This window comes from Podarcis filfolensis (genome assembly GCF_964270895.1).
Source record: "Podarcis filfolensis genome assembly, chromosome: 13".
Lineage (NCBI taxonomy): Eukaryota > Metazoa > Chordata > Lepidosauria > Squamata > Lacertidae > Podarcis > Podarcis filfolensis.
Window position 1 is genome coordinate 10,646,432 of NC_139615.1, and position 22,022 is coordinate 10,668,453.

Sequence of the window (22,022 nt, forward strand, 5' to 3'; positions counted from 1 at the left end):
GCCCCTTTCCATGGTTCCTTCCTCTCCGCCATGTCCAGAGCCTTTTTGAGGTGGTGACCTCCGAGGCGTCCTACCTGCGCTCCCTGTTGCTGCTGATCGAGCACTTTATGGAATCGCGGGACCTGACAGCCACCATCCTTCTGCGCGAGCACCGTACCCTCTTTTCTAACATCCGCAAAGTCAAGGAAGTCAGCGAAAGGTCAGCTCCGCCTCTTCCTCTTCCCTTCTTCTGTCCCCTTTCCCTATATCGCCATGGGGCTATCTGGAAAAATAAAGGAAACTGATCTATGATTACGCAGGAAAATAGGAGCCTGCCTTTTATCGAGTCTGGGGACATTTGCAACCCAGAGTTTGAACATGGGACCTTCTATATGAAAAGCATGTGCTCTGCCACTGACCTCCAGCCCCTTCCCCACTTCTTGTGAATGTCCCATACACACACACACTGTATTTTTCGCTCTATAAGACACACTATTTCCCTCCTAAAAAGTAAGGGGAAATGTGTGTGTGTCTTATGGAGCGAATGCAGGCTGCGCGGCTATCCCAGAAGCCAGAACAGCGAGAGGGAGCGTTGTGCAGCGTTCCCTCTTGCTGTTCTAGCTTATGGCTTAGCCCCTCAGTCCCTTCACCCACCTCCTGGGAAAGCCCGCAAGAGCCGCTCTCCCTTTCACGAGCCGCGTGGAGCATGTGTCTCTTGGGGGCTTTTCCCCTCAGAGAAAAGCCCCCAAGAGTCGCACACACGCTCCACGCGGCTCATGAAAGGGAGTGCTGAGCAGAGCCTGGGATGCATACAGGTTCCCTTTAAAGAATATTTTTTTTCTTGCATTCCCCCTCTAAAAACTAGGTGTGTCTTATAGAGTGAAAAATACGGTATATATGGCTATTCATGATGCCAGTCCTTCTCCTTTGGCAGATTTCTTCATGATCTTGAAGGACGCCTGGCCGAAAGCCTGCAGATCTCGGACGTCTGTGACATAGTGGAGACACACGCACAGCAGAACTTCTCAGTCTACATTGACTACGTGCGCAACCAGCTGTACCAAGAGAAGACCTACAGCAGCCTCATGTGAGTGGCAGAAAGAGAGAAGGAAGCAAAAGGAGTTCTGTTGGGAGACTCTTGATAGTTTCAAAGGCCTCTCGATGGGAATAGGGAGCCGCTAGCCAAAGAATCTCTTTCTTTTGCCAGCTGGTCTAGCAATTTTGGATTGTGTCTTTGTTTTTTATCTAGAGCATTTAAAAACTGTGCTGTTTGGGCTGAAAGGTATTCTAGAGTGGCTTCAGAAAAAGAAAAACAGCATTAAGATGGTCCCTGCCCTCTCAGGCTTAGAATCTAGAAGAGACGACATGAAAGGGAAAAGGGAAGAGGAGGGAGGAGGACAAAAACAAGCTCAGGTAGCAGTTCTTAAAGTTACCCTTCCAATATTGACCAGCTGGGACGGAGACAGTTCAGGTAGCCCTGTGGAATGGCTGCCTGCTATGTGACGGTTGAGGCAAGGTCAGAAGTGGAGGCACTGAAACAGCCCTTTTCTTCTTTTGCTCTGCAGCCCGATGGAATAGCTGCTTGCTTGTGTGTTCATAAGAAGCTGCATTATACGGAGTCAGACCTTTGGTCCATTGAGCTCAGTATCGGCTACCAATTTTTCTATGTTTTGAATGGTTCTTATTTTTACAGTGGTACCTCGGGTTACATACACTTCAGGTTACATACGCTTCAGGTTACAGACTCCGCTAACCCAGAATTAGTGCTTCAGGTTAAGAACTTTGCTTCAGGATGAGAACAGAAATCATGCTCCAGCGGCGCGGCAGCAGCAGGAGGCCCCATTAGCTAAAGTGGTGCTTCAGGTTAAGAACAGTTTCAGGTTAACAACGGGCCTCTGGAATGAATTAAGTACTTAACCTGAGGTACCACTGATTTGTTAAGCTGCCTTAGTCCTGTGTCAGGCAGAAAGGCAGGGAATAAATAAAAATATTATTATTATTATTATTATTATTATTATTATTATTATTAAACTGACAGGCTGGGGCTCTCCAGTTCAACAACATTTGGAGGGCTAGCCCTGGTTTAGGCCTTTAAAGGTAACCACCTGCGCTTTAAATCAGCTCTGGAAATGAACCAGCATAGCCGGTACAGAATAGCCTTCATATGCTCCCATCGCTTGCCCCTCTCAAGTAACAAGGCAGCTGTGTTTTCTACCAGAGGAAGCTTCTGAACCACCTTGAAAGGCAGCCCCACGTAGAATGTGCTGCTGTAGTCTAGTCTGGGTGCAACCTGGGCATGTATAACTATGGCAAGTTCCATCCTCCCCTCTCTAGGTGGCGCTGCAGTCGGAAGGCATAGCCCTCTTCCTGATCCAATCCTGCCTCCTCTCTTCCTTCCCAGGGAGAAGAACCCCCAGTTTGCCATTGTCGTCACCCGGCTCCAGGAGCTCCCCCAATGCCAGCGGCTCCCCTTCATGTCCTTCCTGCTGCTTCCTTTCCAGAGGATCACCCGGATCAAGATGCTCATAGAGGTGGGGGCTCTGGAGACATTCATAGAACCATAGAATCGTAGAGCTGGAAGCATCTGCCAACCATTATCTATCTTCCCAGCAATGTGTAGCTGCAGAGGGAGAGCGTTGAGAGTTTTCTAAGGCACGCTCAGTGCAAGTCTTCAGCGAGATCCAGCAGAAGTGCTGTTGGCACCCTGGGCAAATGGGAGATGCTCTCCCAGAATCCTCTGCAAATCTCAGAGGTTATGTGGCAGATGTGTCAATGTGGGAGGGGGTTAAAGGGACCCCTGACGATTAGGTCCAGTCGTGGCCGACTCTGGGGTTGCGGCGCTCATCTCACTTTACTGGCCGAGGGAGCCGGCATACAGCTTCTGGGTCATGTGGCCAGCATGACTAAGCCGCTTCTGGCACACCAGAGCAGCGCCGTTTACCTTCCCGCCAGAACGGTACCTATTTATCTACTTGCACTTTGACGTGCTTTCAAACTGCTAGGTGGGCAGGAGCTGGGACTGAGCAACGGGAGATCACCCTGTCGCTGGGATTCGAACCGCCGACCTTCCGATCGGCAAGCCCTAGGCTCTGTGGTTTAACCCACAGCGCCACCCGTTCGTCCAATTGCTTAAGAGCAGAGGGTGCACCTGAAACCCATCTTCCAGCCCCATTTCCTCCCCCTCTAACTTTACTTGTTTCTCCTAGAATATCCTGCGTCGGACAGAAGAAGGCTCATTGCGAGAGCAGAACGCCATGAAAGCTTTGTCCTCAGTTTCCAAGGTGAGGATGACACTGATTATGTGAACTTACGAAGCCATCTCAGACCGAGTCAACCCTGCTATTGTGATTGGCAGCAGCTCTGCAGGGTCTTTTCCAGCGCTGCTACCAAATATCATCTCTAACCAGAGATGCCCTCAGTTGACCTTGGAATCTTTGCCACCCAAAGCACCGGATGTGCTATTGAGCCCATGGCCTTGTTTGTACTACACTGCTTAATCCTGCTCCTTCCCAATAGTCAGGTGCGAAATGCCAATGGCTATGTAGCCAGAATGGGGCCGAGGGTGAAGCAAGAGTTGGGGTGAAATCCCAAGTTTCACAGTAGTACACACACAAAAATTGGAAGAAAAACGAACCCAAATTTACCCTGATGAGGACTGAGCATGTTTACTAGCCAAGAAGAATGGAATGGAATGGAGTACGCTGGAAAGGGTGTGGTTGGCTGGAGCACTGCACACTACTGCATTTTGTTGCTGATATTTGCATGTTTGTATATTTTTAATACCGCCTGTTTCCTAAGCATTCCCTTCCCTTTGCGGTAGATCAGCAGCCCCTCGATGACCACAAGTAACGTGACTCCTCTCTCTCCTTTTCCCATTCCCTCAATCTCTGACCAAGATAATAGAAGAATGTAACTCTGAGGTGGGCCGCATGCGTCACATGGAGGAGCTCATCCACATCGCCAGCAAGATCGAGTTTGACAAGCTTAAGGTCAGGAAGGCTTCAGCTCTCTGCCTTGCTTTTGGGCTCACTCCAAATGGCTCTTCCCTGATCCTCTCTGCCTGCCTAAATTGTGGATTGAAAACATTGCTGTGCCTCTTCCTCTTTGTGACTTGTGCTAAGCAGCGTAACAGAGCGCGTTACGTTATTTTTCTCTGCTTGGTTCCGAATATCTTCCTCTCCTTTACAACTGTGCCTTGCCCAACCCTCGGAAATAATAAGTCATTTGATCGCGTTCCCTGGAATCGGTGAGCTACCCGTGTGATTGGAGCGTTGACGTTCTGTGAATTTAGGGTTCAAACCCTCATTCGGCCTTGAAGCGCACTGGCCGATCTTAGGGTCCCTCAGCCTAGCCTACCTCACAGGGTTGTTGTGAAAATAACATTGCCTATCTGCCGCCACCTTCAGCTCCTTGGAAGAAGAGCAGCACGTAAATGTAATAATAATTGCAAAATTCATGCTATTAATAGACATTGTGGACCGTTTGAACATCTTATTTACAGTTAAGCAGTATACACATTCTGCTAATTCATTAATTAAGTTAATTAATTAATTACTTGAGCTAATTAGTTAATTAGTTAATTGAGTTGTCTTGCTGGTCAGCACCACCCGTCGGAGGCAGTGTGCTTCTGAATTCCAGTTGCAGAAACCGCAGGCGGGGAGAATGCTGTTGTGCTCAGGTTCTGCTACTGAATGGGCTTCCCATTGTGGGAATCTGGTTGGCCAAAATGAGAACAGGATGCTGGACTAGATGGGCCATTGGCCTGCCCCAGGAGGGATCTCTGTAATGTTCTTAATAGACCAGTTAATATTGCCGGTTGACCATCAACTCTTTGTCAAATACGCCCAGAAACTTTGATGTCAGGGATGCTCGAGAAATTAGCCCGCTGGCCTTACTTACTCACTTAGAACAACCACCCTTAAAAAATAAAAATTAAAAAGTGAGGCTTTGCCATTGCTTCTCTTTCTTTCTGTTTTTAATTTTGATGTTTTTAAAATTTGCGACTCAAGGCTGACCCACTTGTTCCAGGATAAAAGCCAAAGAAAGCCCAGAGCTGTTAGTTAATCACTCGCAGTTCTAGAAAGCTTACCATACTTTTCCGTCTATAAGACGCCCCCATGTATAGGACACTCCCTATTTTGGGGGACTCAAATTTAAGAAAATGGGGGGAGATGGCACAGAGTTGAGCTTTTTTTGAGGAGGATTGCCCAGGGCTGTTGAGGGTTTTTTTTGGGGGGGGGGTTGCCAAAAGCCCATACGCGTTGCTAAATCAGCCTCCTGTCTGTCACATCGTTTGCATAAATTGCCAATCGACCGCCCAACTACATACCGAGCATCCGCCAATCAACACTACCCAGTGTGGTGTAGTGGTTAAGAGGGGTAGACTTGTAATCTGGGGAACCGGGTTCGCTTCCCCACTCCTCCACATGCAGCTGCTGAGTGACTTTGGGCTAGTCACACTTCTTTGAAGTCTCTCAGCCCCACTCACCTCACAGAGTGTTTGTTGTGGGGGAGGAAGGGATAGGAGAATGTTAGCCGCTTTGAGACTCCTGAAGGGGAGTGAAAGGCGGGATATCAAATCCAAACTCTTCTTCTTCTTCTACCCATTGACGCAGCAGCCAATAACATGCACAATAGCTGCTGACAGCCTCGACAGCAACCAATCAAACGTCCACCCTATGCATTGCCCGTGTATAAGACGACCCCCACTTTTTAGCATGATTTTTAAAGAAAAAAACATAGTCCTATACACGGAAAAGTACGGTACTTCCCATTGCTTAGAGGAAAGAAAAAGTTAATTTCATTGTTTCATAATGGCAGTTGTTTTTTTAAAAAATAATTAGTGTAAGTGTAAAACCTGTGAATAATTAAAGCACCTTTGCGTTTGATCGGATGAAGTTAACACTGCCTAAAAAACATTTGACCTGACACTTGAACACACACACACACGTCAAATGCTCAGCAAAAATTAATCCAAGTTGGTGGCCTGTTTTGGGGGCTTCAATTCTGCTTTGATTTCTCTTTGATCCAGGCAGTTCCCATCATCTCCCAGAGCCGGCAGCTGCTGAAACAGGGCGAGCTATTGGAGGTGGTGCACCGGGGCACCATCTTTGGCACCAAGCCCAAACTGGTCCCCATTTACCTGTACCTCTTCAACGACCTGCTGCTCATCACCCAGCGGAAGAGGTGAGCTGACTTACAGCGGAGCTGCCTTACAGCGGAGTCAACCAGAGTCTTGGCCCATCTCCCTTGGTATTATGTGCAGGGGCTCTCCAGAGTTTCAGACAGGAGACTAGCTCCCCTAGCTGGAGATGCTGGGGATTAAGCCCTGGGGTCTTCTGCATGCAAGTCAGATGCTCTGACCTACAACTCTTGGCTTGTATGGGGTTCAACACGCTGGATTTTTTTCTCCTTGGCAAGGAGTGGTTGAGTAGGTTGTGCTTGGCCCCCCCGACAAAGGAAAGGGCATGCAAATTTTGGACAGGGTCAATATGGGGAAGGGAAGGGATCTTAAGAAGTGACTCATGGGGCAGAGAAGCAGTATCGGGTAGCTGAAAGCCTGCAGCCTGTGATACATTTATACAAATTTTAAGTCTCAGTCAGTTGCCCGCTTTCCAAGCCTGTTGCTTTATTCTCAAGGACTAGAAATTTTAAAAATAATAAGTTCGGTTTACAAACGGAATCCGTTCCAGAAGTCTGTTCTTAAACCGAAACCGTTCTTAAACCGAGGCGTGCTTTCCCTAATGAGGCCTCCTGGTGCCCTTTCACCGTTCGGCTTCCATTCTTAGACTGAGGTAAAGTTTGCAAACTGGGACACTCCTTCCGGTTTTGCGGAGTTTGTAAACCAAATCATTCGTAAACAGGACTGTTCTTAAACCGAGGTACCACTGTACAGTCAAACCTTGGTTCCTGAATGCCGAAAATCCAGAAGTAAATGCTCCAGTTTTCGAATGATTTTCGGAAGCTGAATATGCTACTGAACATGCTACCCTATTGTATTGAGGCTTCTGCTTTCAGTTTTCGGTTGTCGAATACTTCAGAAGTCAAACGGTCTTCCGGAATGGATTACGTTTGACAACCGAGGTTTGACTGTAATAATAATAATAATAAGAGTGGAGATTGCCCAAGTGTTGGCTGCTTGCGGGGTGTGAACATGGCAATGCACACACCAGTCTATTTATTCCACTTTGCTGAAGGAATAGAAGCCATTTTTCAAGATGATGTTTTCTGTAAAGAAAGAGGGCTTATATGTGCACATTGCGGCTTAGCAGTCCCTCTGCTATAGGTTTTCTCCTCTGCTTCACCCTCTCCTGCAGTTCAGAGCGCTTTGTGGTGCTGGATTATGCCCACCGCTCTCTCGTCCAGGCCCAGGGCTGCTGCGAATCCTCCACAAGCCACAGCGCAGAGAACAGCTTCTACCTGACGCTGCTGGAGAACCACCAAGGACGGAGCAGTGACCGGCTCTGCCGGGCCCCAACACAGTGAGTGGCAGAGATCAGGCTGGGTGTGGGATTAGGGAAGAAAATGACAACTAGCTAAAGTCCTAGTTCGTACATGATGCACACCTATGGTTGATTCAACTGTGGTTTCTTATACCATGGCTTTGCGTTGCGTGCAAACTCTGCCCAGGGGCTTCCCTGTGGTTCTGATGCATTGAATCACTTTCCAAAAAAACATTCTTGGAGGACCACAATTGCCTCACCTCTTCCAGAACTAGCCCACCATGGCGAAAGATGCTTTTCATGGATTTGTCATTTGGTTTCAGGTCAGATATGCACCGCTGGATGGGTGCTTTTCCTCGCCATGAATCCCAGTCGGTTGGCAAACAGGAAACCATCTATGAGGACTGGGGTGAGACACATTGGTTTCATGTACACACTGCCTAAAATCCGCTCTTGTCATTACTACCAGCAGAATTTATTTGCTTTCTTGTTACATTTAGATCCCACCTTTCTTCCAAGGACCTCAAAGGAGTGTGTGTGTCCCCCACCCCCACTCCAAATTTTATCCTCCTGACAACCCTGTGAGATAGGTTAGGCTTAGAGAAGGTGTCTGGCCTAGTATCACCCACCTGAGCTTCACTGCCATGCAAGAATTTGAACTCTGGTCTCCCAGGTCTTGGTCTGAGGCTGTGTACACACTATGCCTCTGGAGTCCATTCAAAGCCCGTTCATTCCCTCAAAGAATTCTGGGTGTCGTAGTATGTTAGGATTTGCTGGGGATTGTAACTGTGAGGGGTAAACTACAGGGCCCAGAATTCTTTGAGGGGAAAGAGTGTTCCTTGAATGTGCTTGAAGGGTATGTAGTATGTACATAGCCCGAGGCTTTAACTGCTTCAGAGGTAGGATTTGAATCAGGATGGTGGTGCTGGGATGGCGATGGTGGTCAGCCCCCATGTACATTGATTTTCTTGGATTTGTTTATAACAATACTTGTATACCACGATTTCATTTTTTAAAAAAATACCAAGTTGGTTTACAGCAATTATACACAGCATACATAACGAAAACCACATGGAGATTTAAAATTATAGATCAGCAGCTAACTGTGACAGGAAATGTTTTTCTTCATGGTCTGTGTAACCCTCACAATTGTAAGCTGCACAAGCTCACCAATGTAAAATGATGCCCTCACCTTAAAGCTGCGGTTCCCTTCAATTACTGGTAACTAGTAAGTTATTTTTTGAGGGCAAGACCCTCTTCCCCTTCCTGGCCATGAACCATAATCCCCAGATTCCCAGTGTTCATTTTTTGGTTTTTAAATAAGAAAAAGAGAGCAAGTTTCTAGCGTTTGTAGAACCTGCAATACAAGGCAAAATGTACTATTCTCATTGTTTTTCATGAGGTACAGGTCTGTGTCCAACCTGCTCTCAGTGTTTAATTTGCCTCCTCCTGGAACTATTCTTTTGGATGTGTGTTCCTTCCGCCATGACTGTGTGTCCAATTACAGGAAGATCATTTTCACCTATATCTGTAAACCTCCCTGTACCCTATGCCAATGCCTCTTTTTCGTTCTTTCCTTCTTTCACTCTCCCTCCTTCCCTCTTCCCTCGCAGACTGCCCTCAGGTGCAGTGCATTGAGACCTACTCTGCTGCCCAGGCCGACGAACTGAGCCTAGAGCCTACAGACATTGTCAATGTGCTACGCAAAACCAACGAGGGTATGTGTGTGTTTAATATCGAAATGCGCGTACGTTTAATATCGACGTGTGTGGAGTTATCAAATCACTCTGTAAAAGTGTCACTTATCCCAGATAGATAAAGGGGAGGGGGGAGACATTCACCACCTAAGGTATGCCATGTTTAAACATAGAGGTAGTTAAAACTATGGAATTTGCACCCAGAGGCAACATATGGTTCTGAATCCCAGTTCCTGGAAACCGCAGGTAGGGAGAGTGTGGCTGCGCTCAGATCCATCTTCTGGCCTTCTCACCAGGGCATCTGAGAGAACAAGATGTTGGACAATATGGGCCATTGGGCCAGTCCATCAAAACTCTTCTTAAGTTCTTACAAGGCGGTGTTTTTTGAAGTTGAGGCCTGTAGCTACCGAAAGAACGGTCCTCCTTCAGTTTTTGACACACACACACACTCCCTGCAATCTAGAGGCCACACACTTTATTGATATGCTGCATTCTGACCCCACCCTTCCTGCGAAGCAGCAGGGCTGCTCTGGAAGCTTCTGGAAGCTTCAAACCCAACTCCTGAGAGAACCCCCCTCCCAGTGGCTTTGAAGGCGAGGAAAGGGGCGGACAGAAAGCGAGAGGTTGACGGGTCTCCTTCCCTTTTCCTCCCTTCTCGTAGGCTGGTATGAGGGCGTCCGCCTGACCGACGGCAAGAAGGGCTGGTTCCCCTCACGCTACGTGCAGGAGATCACGAACGAGCACGTGCGGCGGCGCAACCTCCGCGAGCGCTACCGCGTCCTGCAGGCCGCCTGCCAACTCCAGCTGACGCGCACCAGCCACACGAAGAGCAAGTACAGTTCGGCCTGAGGCGGCGGGCACAGAGCCACGGAACGAGGATGTTAATCCCACTACTGGGCTCAGACTAAGAGCAACGTCTGCTCCGCTCAGGGCAGGAGAAGCACTGCCACAAAGGGGGGCACCAAAGATGGCAGCAGTAGGTGGCGCTAGAGGGGAGGAAGACCAATACATAGCACATGCCCACAATGCTTCTCGCTGGATGTAGACTGTAATGCCACAAGTGGGCCACCGGAGGCATCGGAGGCACACCGCCCAACCTGCCTGCTTTGCCTGCTGTTTGCCAGAAGAGGGCGGTGTTGCCAGCATCTTCAGCTTCATTGCACTGTGTACAGAGCCACCTACGGTTGGTTCGACTACAAACTTGTCCGAACTCTTCAGCACTTGTCCTGCTTGGTGGGGGAGCTCAATGCCCAGGGCGATGACAGCCAACTTCCTCAGCCAGAGGGAAGGGTGGGTAGGTGGGCCGCCTCCAGCAATGCTCCATGGGAAAAAGCCAGATCGCCCCACCCACACCCATGACATCATTGCCAGGCCAGATGCATTGAGGTAGATGATTCAGGGGCGCCCACAATGACAAACTTTGTCAGTGCAGGGGTTATTTTTTCCTGTCTGCACGGGTGGTGCTGTGGTCTAAATAACAGAGCCTAGGGCTTGCTGATCAGAAGGTCGGCGGTTCGAATCCCCGTGACGGGGTGAGCTCCTGTTGCTCGGTCCCTGCTCCTGCCAACCTAGCAGTTCAAAAGCACGCAGTACAAGTAGATAAATAGGTACCACTCTGGCGGGAAGGTAAACGGTGTTTCCATGCACTGCTCTGGTTCACCAGAAGCGGCTTAGTGATGCTGGCCACATCAGCCAGTAAAGCGAGATGAGCGCCACAACCCCAGAGTCGTCCGCGACTGGGCCTAACGGTCAGGGGTCCCTTTACCTTTACCTCCTGCGCTCAGAGGGTTAAATTTATGTGCTTTCAAAGACAGGGTCCCTTTTTCACATGAAGAGGAGCAGCTAGTTGGAGCCTCCGTTTGCCAACGCCTGTTAACAATGCGGGGGGTGGGCACTCCATTTCAAAGCAGGGTTGCAAGTGTAGTCCGCCCCATTCCCAGAATCAGATGCCTGAACACAGCACCTTCTTTGCCAGCAAGCTGGAGCAGGATTTGCACACAGCCCCCATCCTCCTCTGGATACAGAGGGTCAGTCAATTCCACGTGTGGGTAAACCAACCCGGAACCTGCCCCAAGGCCTCATGGGCCTGATGCTGTTTCCCGCGCCCTACCCCTGGCTCTTGAGGGTGCCCTAACTGTGGGGTTGGCTGTGCCTTTTCCTATCAGGCCATGTTAGGAACCTGGGATTTACCTTTTGCAAAAGTGGGGAATCCCTTCCTCTTGGTGCCATCGATCTCTGCTAATATTGCAGAGACTCTCCCTGCTGTTCTTCGCCTCAGGGCCCTCTCTCTACCTCAGCGGCTATGCTCCTTGCCAACTAGCGCCCCCGCTTCTCCTTTAGCCCTTGCAGGGGATTGGGGCCTCCTGGCTCTGCCCACTTTTCAGGACTCGGCCGCTCATTTCTTCTCTTCTGGCGCTGGCGTCTGATCTGCTTGCCCCCCCCCGCCCCCGCCTCTAAATGCATTTCCCTACCGCCAATGTTGCAAGCCTGCCAGAGTTTCCTCGGCCTTTCTTGCATCTTCTTCCCTGCTTCCACTCTAGAAACGTGGCCACGGACCGGCTTCTATTTATTATATATGACAGCCTCTTAACTCCTATATCCTAGAGGAGGAGATTTCTGCACCCCCACCAGCTCTGGTAGCATCAAGGAGGTGCGGACGAAAAAGATGTTTAACTTATTCTGTACCATATTTGCCTGCACTGTTGTCTTTGTTTTCGTTTTGTGTTTTTCTATCGGAATTGCTTTTTTAAAAAAATGAAGATGATGGAAGAACATTGTGGCAATGGGCTTTTTCTCTGCCTGCAAGCGGCTCCTTCTCTGGTGTTTGCAGATCCTTTTAAAATACCGGTGACATTACTTTTTCCTACGTCCATGCTCCATCCACATGGGGAGATCAGAACACTGTCTTAGCCAGCCCTGTAGTATCCACTACTATACCAGTGGCTCTTTTGACCCTTAGGCTTGCTGTTTCCTACATTTAAAGATTCTTCTGAGCTCAAGCCCCCTCCCTTTCCAGACTATTGCTATTTTGGATCCACTAGTCTGGAAAAGGACAAGGCTCAATCAGCCTGTCCCGAGAGAGGGGGCCATTTTGCAATGTCAGCATTGGGTGCTAGTGGATTTTTCAACTCCTTCAGGTGCAGAAACACATCAGCAGGAGCGGTTGCTTTCAACGGGAGGTTGGCAAGTGTGTCTCTGTGCGAGTTGCTGGACTGGTCTCCTTCTAGCTGGAACAGGCATCCAGACGAGGAAAGCCTATTCTGCTAGAGCAATCTGCTTTTGGTAACCTGCTGCCTGCCAGACGTCTTGGACTGCAATTCCCATCAGCCCCAGCCAACACATTATTAAAGTGGGTAAGGCTGATGACAGCTGTCATCCAGGGGGCAGGGGAAGAAGAGGGCCACATTCCTTTGCTGGGGCGGGGGGTGTATGGAGCATAAATGTTGCTGTTTTAATGCAGGCTTAGTTTCCAAACACACTCCCACATCTTCCAGCCAAGAAGAAAGCATTGTCAAAGTTCTGGCCAGGCAAAAACATTTGGGGCAAAGCAGGACCAGTGAGGAGTGTGCAGTCTGGGGACTGTTCCAGGGGCCAATTAAGAGATGCCTGGAGGGCCACACTGGTCCCTCCCACCCCTGTTGTAGTCCAGAAATATCTGTTGGGCACCCCTAGTGCATCCAATTCACATACTTTTGAAAGTAAGCCAGTGGGGAGGTAGGGTGTGCCTCTGGTTATAATTCGGAGCGGATATTTCCAGGTTATATAGACCAGCAGTTGGACTTGACAGAAAGCTGCCTCAGATCTTCACAAGGAAATGGTTCCTTAGGCCCCAATGCTCAAGGGTGTCTTTCTCACACATTTGACTGAGAGATCTTAGGCCAAAGCGCTTCCCTTAAAGCAAGGGATCGCCTCTTCCCTCAAATCTGCGGACAGAAAAGAGTCTAGTATAAAAGGTAGATTTATTTGGTGTTCTGTGGAACAGCCACGCCAATAACTTAATGCACGCTTTGTACAGGAAGCAGCCGACGCATGTCCACCCTACCAGCCAGGCTAGGCTGAGGGCCAAAAAGAAAAGCCCACAGGATTATGGGAGATTACGCAAGGCCCCTGTCTCAGAAGTGCCAGCCAGGCCTTTCCCGCCTCACCCCGGGGGAGGGGAGCTCCTGGCTTAGGAAATGGAAAAAACATTCCTCCCTCCCTCCCCCAACCAACCACGTTTTCCACATACTGCTAAAAAGACATTAGTCACACTTTGCAGATGCCCTAAGAGAGGTGCGTGTGTGTGTGTGTCTGAGTAGCTGCTGCCTTGATCACAGTGTTTAAAATACTTCAAAAATCAAGCATAAAAGGGACCCCCGCTGCAGCATAAGGCAAGCTCTCTGTTGCTGTTCCACCTCGAGGTTAGGCCACTTCCACACCAAACATTTACAGCACTCTTATACCACTTTTTTAAACCATGGCTCCCCATCACAAAAGAAACCTAGGAACTATAGTTTGTTAGGCGTGCTGAGAGTTGGGAGACACACACACACAGAGCCCCAATTTCCGGAGTTCACTAGGAAGAGGGACTGATTGTTAAACTACCCTGGGAACTGTAGCTGTGTGCAGGGAGGAAGATCACATCTTATATTTAATGCATAAGGGCTTCCACCAATGAATCATGGGAACTGTAGTTTGCCTCCAGAGCTACAATTCCCAGCACCCTCAGCAAACTACAGCTCCCAGGATTCTTTGAGGGAGCATGACTTTTCAAGTGCTATAACCAGCTTTAAATGTATAATATAGGTAAACTTGAAATGTATAGACAAGCCCCTTTTCCCTTCCGTGGGAGTTAATAGGTTACCTCTCATTAACTTACTTCTCCCTTAATACTGATTTTACCCTGTGCCTATAGGAAGAGAGATTTTTCTCTTCATCCTCCCCCTGCCTCTTTTTTTTTAAAAAAAATGGTGCAATGAAACGAAGGAACACCTTCCCACTTAGATCCTCAACCGCATGCGGTTGGGAATTATAGATGAAAAACACTCTGCAGTTGCTCAGAGGCATTCTTTCACAAAATGCAGCTTCAGTGTAACAAAGACACTCATATAAAAGGTGGGTGGAGGGAAAGAATGAAGACCTGGGGCAAAAACAGAACAGCAGCAGTACATATATTTGTAGGAAAAAACCCCAGAGGTGCCTTGATTTGAGCAAGGGACTAAAAAATGTTTAGAGAATGATTGTGCTACTGCTAAAACAACTGTATCTCCAGTTGGCTGGGCCATGCTGAGAGAGGGAGGCATTAAAACACATCCTGAACTGGCGACATTTTGTTAGAGACAACCTGTCATCTTCAACCCACATATTATGGGGTGGGGGGGGAGGTTGGTGGAACGCCACAAGGCAGCAGTGGCTGCTCCCAGCACTAGTAGTGACCCAAAGTTCAGTGCCAGGCAAGGACCGTATCCATCAGCACCGGACGTAGAGTTATTTGTTTCCCTCCATTTTCAAAGGCACCAAGGAAGGCAGCAGCCGAGCCGGAGAGATGGACCCGCCTGCATCTGCCCCCCCACAAGTCTCTTCCTGCCAGTGTGTTGACCACCGCGGCCCACTCACTGCCCCAGGACCAGGGGGGTGGAGCTGGTGTTAGGGGTCCACAAACGAGACCATGATGTAGCGGGTCCCACGGGTGGTGGGCAGTCCTTCGTGGTAGTGGGTGAGGCGTCCGGGATGCAGCAAGGTCCATCCCTTGCGGGGGGATTCCACTTTGCAGTTGTAGCGGATAAACCGGCAGCCGCCTCCCTTCAGGAGGGCGGGGAGAGGAGAAAGAGAGAGAAAAAGTACGTCACAAACTGTGTTTGAGGCTCGCATGTGCTTGTGTAAAAGGGTGTACAATTGCTGATTTGCACAGCTCAGCAGTTATACGTACAGACTGTGCACTTGTTGGACTATGAACATGCAGTGTTCACATTTTTTAGTCAACGAAAGTACAGTATTTATACCTGTGTAAGGTTAAGGTACAGGGATGTGGGTGGCACTGTGGTCTAAACCACAGAGCCTAGGGCTTGCTGATCAGAAGGTCGGCAGTTCGAATCCCCACGACGGGGTGAGCTCCCGTTGCTCGGTCCCTGCTCCTGCCCACCTAGCAGTTTGAAAGCACGTCAAAGTGCAAGTAGATAAATAGGTACTGCTCTGGCGGGAAGGTAAATGGCGTTTCCATGCGCTGCTCTGGTTTGCCAGAAGCAGCTTAGTCATGCTGGTCACATGACCCAGAAGCTAGGAAGCTATACGCCAGCTCCCTTGGTCAGTAAAGCAAGATGAGCGCCGCAACCCCAGAGTCGTCCGTGACTGGACCTAACAATCAGGGGTCCTTTTAAGGTTAAGGTAAAGGATCCCTGGACGGTTAAGTCCAGTCAAAGGCGACTATGGAGTTGCGGCGCTCATCTTGCTTTTAGGCCAAGGGAGCTGGTGTTTGTCCGCAGAGAGCTTTCCAGGTCATGTGACCAGCATGACTAAACAGCTTGTGGCGCAACGGGACCCCGTGATGGAAACCAGAGCACACGGAAACACCGTTTACCTTCCCACTGCAGCAATACCTTTTTATCTACTTGCACTGGTGTGCTTTTGAACTGCTAGGTTGGCAAGAGCTGGGACAGAGCAACAGGAGCTCACCCCGTCGCGGGGATCCAAACCGCTGACCTTCTGATCAGCAAGACCCAGAGGCTCAGTGGTTTAGACCACAGCGCCACCCGTACCTTTACCTGTACACACACAAAAAAAGCCCCAGATCCAACTCCTGCCCTCTAGGGGGCGCTCACCTCATAGTCGATCCCTTTGTGGTTCAGCGCAACATTGATGGTAAAAGTGGAGGAATCGTGATGTGGCCGGAGCGAGGGCTGCTCATCCGGGCGGTAGCGGACCATGAAATTCATGATCGCTCGTGCCTGCAGAACGGCAGTGAGTCAAGCATTGTCTTCGGTAGAATGGCAAATTGCACATACACACCCACACCCAAAATAAGAATAGTGGAAATAATTCAGGAAACGCCAGACTTTGCTGCTGTGCCCAGGCTTATAAATAGCCACCACAAAAAACTTGAAGCTTTTGTGAAACTGGAGATGGTCTGATTATGCTCCTCCCCCCTCTGCTTTCAAAGTTTGGAACAGTTTTCTATTCATCTCCCCACTTGGGCTCTTCGCAGCGACCCTTTTCCCAACCCCTCAGCTGTGATGCTTCATCAGGCAGGCTAGATGCTTCCCCCTCTGACAAACTGCAGGAGCCGGTACCTTGGTGTAGTAGCCGGGATAGAGCTTTTCCGTGACGGGAGCGATGTAGTCCTGCAGGAACTGCAGCCATTCCTTCTCAAAACCAATTTGGTTCATGTGGATATCAACGGTCGGGACATTCTCATAGCCACCAGCCAGCCGGGAATCCTGGGGGAGGCAAAATCGCCGAGGCAAATGGTACTGAGAAACCAGCAGCACACAGTGGTACCTCGGATTAAATACTTAATTCGTTCCGGAGGTCCGTTCTTAACCTGAAACTGTTCTTAACCTGAAGCACCACTTTAGCTAATGAGGCCTCCTGCTGCTGCTGCGCCGCCGGAGCACAATTTCTGTTCTCATCCTGAAGCAAAGTTCTTAACCCGAGGTACTATTTCTGGGTTAGCGGAATCTGTAACCTGAAGCGTCTGTAACCCGAGGTACCACTGTACTGGCAAATTCTGCCACTGCCTTTTCTAAGATTCTACAATAATCTTACAATAACGATTAAGGATGGCCCCAAGCCACATTTGCCTCCCCTTGCCCAAAATTTCAAGCTGAAACCTCTCATGGGAGTGTACGGTCCCTTCTGCCAAATTTAGCAAGTACAGGTATATGAAAGATACATGGTGCTGAAAAAGTGGATAGGAAGATGCTTTCCCTCCTTTCTCTTAATACTAGAATTCAGGGATATGGAACATAAGGAAAGACCTGCTGGATCAAGCCAAGGACCGATTTAGTCCAGCATCCTGTTCTCACAGTGGTCAAGCAGATGCCCATGACGGGGAGCATGCAAGCAGGGCCTGGGGTGTTCCAGGGAAGCTGAAAGTTGGTCAAATCAGGACAGAGGGGAAAAAGGCAGCAACTTCTTCATGCAGTGTAGTTAAAATTATGGACTGCGCTCTTACAGGGTGTAGCTGATGGCGCCACCAAAACTTAGATGACTTTAACGTAAGATTATAGAGAAATTCAGGGAGGATAAGGCTATCAACAGCTGCTAGGCCAAGCTGGCTGTGTTCTCCCCCTTCCCCCTTGGAGGCAGTACACCTCTGAATAATAATAGTAATAATAAATGAAAAGGACCCTGGACAGTTAAGTCCAGTCAAAGGCAACTATGGGGTTTCGTTGCTCATCTCGCTTTCAGGCCAAGGGAGCTGGCATTTGTCCACAGTTTTCCAGGTCATGTGGCCAGCATGACTAAACCACTTCTGGCACAACGTGACACCGTGACGGAAACCAGAGTGCATGGAAATGCCATTTATCTTCCCACCACAGCAGTACCTATTTATCTACTTGTACTGGCGTGCTTTTGAACTGCTAGGTTAGCAGGAGCTAGGACGGAAGCTCACTCCGTTGTGGGGATTCGAACCGCCGACCTTCTGATCGGCAAGCCCAAGAGGCTCTCTGGTTTAGACCACAGCACCACGCGTGTCCCTACAACCTCTCAATACCAGCAGCTGGAAACCGCAGAGTGCATGTGTTTGGCCTCTGTGAGAATAAGAAAAAGTGTCAAGGCTGGATGAGCCTCTGGCCTGATCCGGCAAAGCTCTTCTTTATGTTAGACCCAAAGGAGAAGGGAGGGCTCCCACCTCATGCTTCCCTCCGGACCACTGGCCAAAGTTTTCTGCCTCTTCCACCAGCTCATCACACATCTGGTCGGTGAACACAGGGAACCAATAAACGTCAGGGCAGGGCTGCGAAAGGGAAGAAGGGTTGGCGTGAGAGAGAAAGGAGAGTTTCCGAGACATGAGATGCATGATGCAAAGGCATGGGAACCAAGAGGTGCTTACCTGCTCGTAATAGTCTGCCTCCAACACCTGAGTGTAATTCTCATGGATGTATTTCTCCTGCCAATCCTAAACAAAAGGGGGTGCGGGACAGAGACATTAAGGGATCCAGGGAGTACATATTGGATTCCCCAAAATGACAAAGAGCAAGTTCCTAGACCTCATGGCTGCAGAGAAATGCTAAAAAATAATAACCCAGCATACAGCAGCAGAGACACTGGGCTCTTAACTGGCACTCAGGCCAGATAAGCACTGTGTGGCTGGTTTGGGGAGCTGCCATTTTTATTTCCCACTATACACCAGCATGACATCACTTCAGGGATACCAAAAGGGCAGACCTCAGTTGGGCAGCAGCCATTTACGATTCCCCACAACCCTAAGAGAACGCCAAATCAAGACATTGTGGTAAATTTTTAGGTAAGTGTGCAGCTTCAGGGAGGTCCCCCAATGTGGGACAGTGGCCACAAGATGGCGCTTGGCTAGGGCCCCCCCTCAAACTTGTGGGAAGATGGGTAGCGGGAGGGGAGCCATCACACCCCAGTGAATTGTGGAATGACGGAAGGCAGGAAAATGGACTGCTTCTCACCAGGGGATTCTCAGAGATCTGCCTGAGGTCAGGATATAGGTGAGATATGTTGTATCTGGCGGTGGAAATGAGGCGCCCAAACTCGTCCCGGTTACTGATGTGAAGGAAGATGCCCTGGGGGAGAAAGTAGATAGTTAAAATTTGGATAAGTAGAAAAAGGTTACCACAGCCACCGTCCAGCCCCAAATACATGCATCCTGGGAGGACACAGAAGTGCTCCCCCAAACCCCATATACCGTATTTTTCGCTCCATAAGACACACCTAGTTTTTAGAGGAGGAAAGGGGGAAAGCCCTGTTTTGGGGCAGGATCAGCTCAAAGTTGTGCAGCTTCTTTTGCAAAGGGGGAAAGCCCCTTTTTTTGAGGATCAGCTCAAAGTTGTGCAGCTTCTTTTGCAAAGGGGAAAAGTCCTGTTTTTATGGGGTTCAACTCACAGTTCTGCAGCTTCTTTAAGGAAAGGAAAGGGAGCCATTTCTATAGTTTCCAGACAGATAATCTAATCAGCCAGTCACATGTTGCTGGGGAAACAAACAGCCTCCATCTGCAGAACATTCAGCAATGGAGGCCTGGGCAAGAGGGCAGGGCCAGAAAAGGAGCCAGCGATCGACCACACATTCGCTCCATAAGACGAACAGACATTTCCCCTTACTTTTTAGGAGGAAAAAAGTGCATCTTATGGAGCAAAAAATACGGTAATTGTATGGTTATATGTGTTCTGCAAGATCACAGAATTTTGCTATTGAGAACATCATTCACGGTGTAGAGAACCTTAAAAGGTAAAGGGACCCCTGACCATTAGGTCCAGTCGTGGCCAACTCTGGGGTTGCAGCGCTCATCTCGCTTTATTGGCTGAGGGAGTCGGCGTACAGCTTCCGGGTCATGTGGCCAGCATAACTAAGCCGCTTCTGGCGAAACAGAGCAGCGCACAGAAACGCCGTTTACCTTCCCACCAGAGCAGTGCCTATTTATCTACTTGCACTTTGACGTGCTTTTGAACTGCTAGGTTGGCAGGAGCAGGGACCGAACAACGGGAGCTCACCCCGTCACGGGGATTCAAACCGCCAACCTTCTGACCGGCAAGTCCTAGGCTCTGTGGTTTAACCCACAGCGCCACCCACGTCCCTTGTAGAGAACCTTAGGTGGTGGTTTTTGGTTTTGGTTTTTTTTAAAAAAGAGGTTTCTAGCCTTTAAGATTGGGCAGACAGAACTGAAAGCCAGGACAGCGAACCAGCAGTGAAACTCCCCAAAGTAGGACAGAGCTTCTGTTAATCTTTTGAATTTCCCCAAAAGTGCTAGGTGTAGAATAAATTTATGCAAACCCAGGAAAACGTGTCGGGTTTGCACCATCTCTGGAAGAGACAGAACACAGCTTTCAGAAGCGCAGAGTCTGGGGAGATCTTGATTCACGGGATGTCTGGGAGGCGAAACATTCCTTACCTTCTCCCTCACAGTCTTGCAAAAGGCCATGTCTGGGTCTGTGTCGTCCAAGGTGAAGACGTTGCGCTGGGGCAGCTCCTGGCGCAGAGTTTCCCCTCGCAGCAAATAGGCTTGAGAGATGTAGGGGACATTCCACACTCCGCTGTAGGAAGAGAAGAGGGAGAGGAGAATTCTCAGTAAGAAGTAAGTGGCCATCGTTTTCTGCCCTCTAGTCGTCGCATGCGGCAGATTCCCTTTCACCGCAGCTCGCCTTCTTTAAATGAACTGCAAGTAATCCGCTCAGGGAACTTTTTTGCTGAAGAGCTGTGCACAAGAAGAGCCTGCTGGATCAGGCTAATAATAATAATAATAATAATAATAATAATAATAATAATATTTTATTTCTACCCCGCCCTTCCCGGTTCAAAAACCGGGCTCAGGGCGGCTAACAACAAATTTAAAACACTTAATTATAAAAGCAGCATAAAATACAGTATAAAAACATGAATAACAATAAAATTCAAAAATCAAAAATCAATTTAGGGGAAATAAGCATTAGATAATCCCCAGGGCTAGCTGGCTGAATTAGTCCTACTTGGGGGGCCAGCAAGGAGGCCAGGGGAGAATTAGCTGTGGGGTCTCAGAGCAGGAGATCTTCATAAAAGGGGAGGGGGAGGGAAGAGAAGGGAAATAAAAGTTCAGGCTGAATTCAAATTAAAGGCCAGGCGGAATAGATGGAAGGAGGTTAAATCCTGAAGGGCCCTAGTCTCATGGCACAGAGCATTCCACCAGGTCGGAGCCATCACTGAAAAGGCCCTGGCCCTGGTGGAGGATAGTCTGACTTCCTTAGGGCTCGGGACCTCTAAACTATGGTTATTCATGGACCTTAAGGTCCTCTGCGGGGCATACCAGGAGAGGCGATCCCGTAGATACGAGGGCCCTAAACCACAAAGGACTTTAAAGGACAATAGCCAATCTAGTCTGGCATCCTGTTCTCCCTGTGGCCAAAAGGATGCCTGTGGGAAACCAGCAAGTGCAACTCAAAAGCACAGAGCCCTCTCCTCTCCTGTGGTTCCCAGCAACTGGTATTCAGAAGTATAGCATAACTTCAACAGCCTTCTCCTCCATGAATTTGTCTAATCCACGTTTAAAGTCATCTAGGTTGGCGACTGGCACTGCCCTCCTGTGGCAGTGAGTTCCATAGAACGACTCCGCACTGCGCGAAGAAGGACTTGCTTTTTTCTGTCCTAAATCTTCCAGCGTTCAGCTTCATTAAAAGGTAAAGGGTAAAGGGACCCCTGACCATTAGGTCCAGTTGTGGCCGACTCTGGGGTTGCGGCGCTCATCTCGCTTTATTGGCCGAGGGAGCCGGCATACAGCTTCCGGGTCATGTGGCCAGCATGACTAAGCCGCTTCTGGAAAACCAGAGCAGCGCACGGAAACGCTGTTTACCTTCCCGCCAGGGCGGTACCTATTTATCTACTTGCACTTTGACGTGCTTTCGAACTGCTAGGTTGGCAGGAGCAGGGACCGAGCAATGGGAGCTCACCCCGCCGCGGGGATTCGAACCGCCAACCTTCTGATCGGCAAGTCCTAGGCTCTGTGGTTTAACCCACAGCGCCACCCGCGTCCCTCATCAGCTTCATTAGATGCCCACAAATTCTGGCGTTTTGAAAGAGGGATAAAAGCTTTTCTCTAGTCAGTTTCTCCAAGCCATGCACAATTTTTGTTAGCAGTCTAAACCTGTCGTCTTATATTTATAATACATTTGCAGAAAGAACATCGACTTGATGGCAGGATTTAAATAATCACTCATCTCTATTAACAGAGAACATTTAAAATAATGAAGAAATGATATAGTGGATTTTAAGAAAC

The 22,022-nt window shown here is 49.1% G+C and overlaps 2 protein-coding genes across 5 annotated transcripts in view; one reads left to right on the forward strand and one right to left on the reverse strand.

The window, feature by feature from the left end:
* Positions 1-11,890, forward strand: part of ARHGEF15 (Rho guanine nucleotide exchange factor 15) — a 54,813-nt gene extending 42,923 nt beyond the window's left edge. For all 4 annotated transcript variants that reach the window (XM_083581389.1, XM_083581391.1, XM_083581390.1 and 1 more), the window contains exons 7-16: positions 39-199; positions 914-1,066; positions 2,381-2,510; positions 3,186-3,260; positions 3,876-3,968; positions 6,011-6,165; positions 7,296-7,460; positions 7,745-7,830; positions 9,035-9,139; positions 9,780-11,890. In XM_083581389.1, coding sequence (XP_083437515.1) covers positions 39-199; positions 914-1,066; positions 2,381-2,510; positions 3,186-3,260; positions 3,876-3,968; positions 6,011-6,165; positions 7,296-7,460; positions 7,745-7,830; positions 9,035-9,139; positions 9,780-9,967 — 1,311 coding nt within the window. In that variant the 3' untranslated portion in view covers positions 9,968-11,890. The remainder of the gene's footprint in view (positions 1-38; positions 200-913; positions 1,067-2,380; positions 2,511-3,185; positions 3,261-3,875; positions 3,969-6,010; positions 6,166-7,295; positions 7,461-7,744; positions 7,831-9,034; positions 9,140-9,779) is intronic.
* Positions 11,891-13,058: 1,168 nt separating this feature from the next.
* Positions 13,059-22,022, reverse strand: part of PLOD3 (procollagen-lysine,2-oxoglutarate 5-dioxygenase 3) — a 34,872-nt gene continuing 25,908 nt past the window's right edge. Inside the window, exons 13-19 of the mRNA XM_083581425.1 lie at positions 20,169-20,310; positions 18,733-18,846; positions 18,150-18,215; positions 17,949-18,053; positions 16,384-16,530; positions 15,916-16,041; positions 13,059-14,899 (exon numbers count right to left, since the gene is read on the reverse strand). Coding sequence (XP_083437551.1) covers positions 14,744-14,899; positions 15,916-16,041; positions 16,384-16,530; positions 17,949-18,053; positions 18,150-18,215; positions 18,733-18,846; positions 20,169-20,310 — 856 coding nt within the window. The 3' untranslated portion in view covers positions 13,059-14,743. The remainder of the gene's footprint in view (positions 14,900-15,915; positions 16,042-16,383; positions 16,531-17,948; positions 18,054-18,149; positions 18,216-18,732; positions 18,847-20,168; positions 20,311-22,022) is intronic.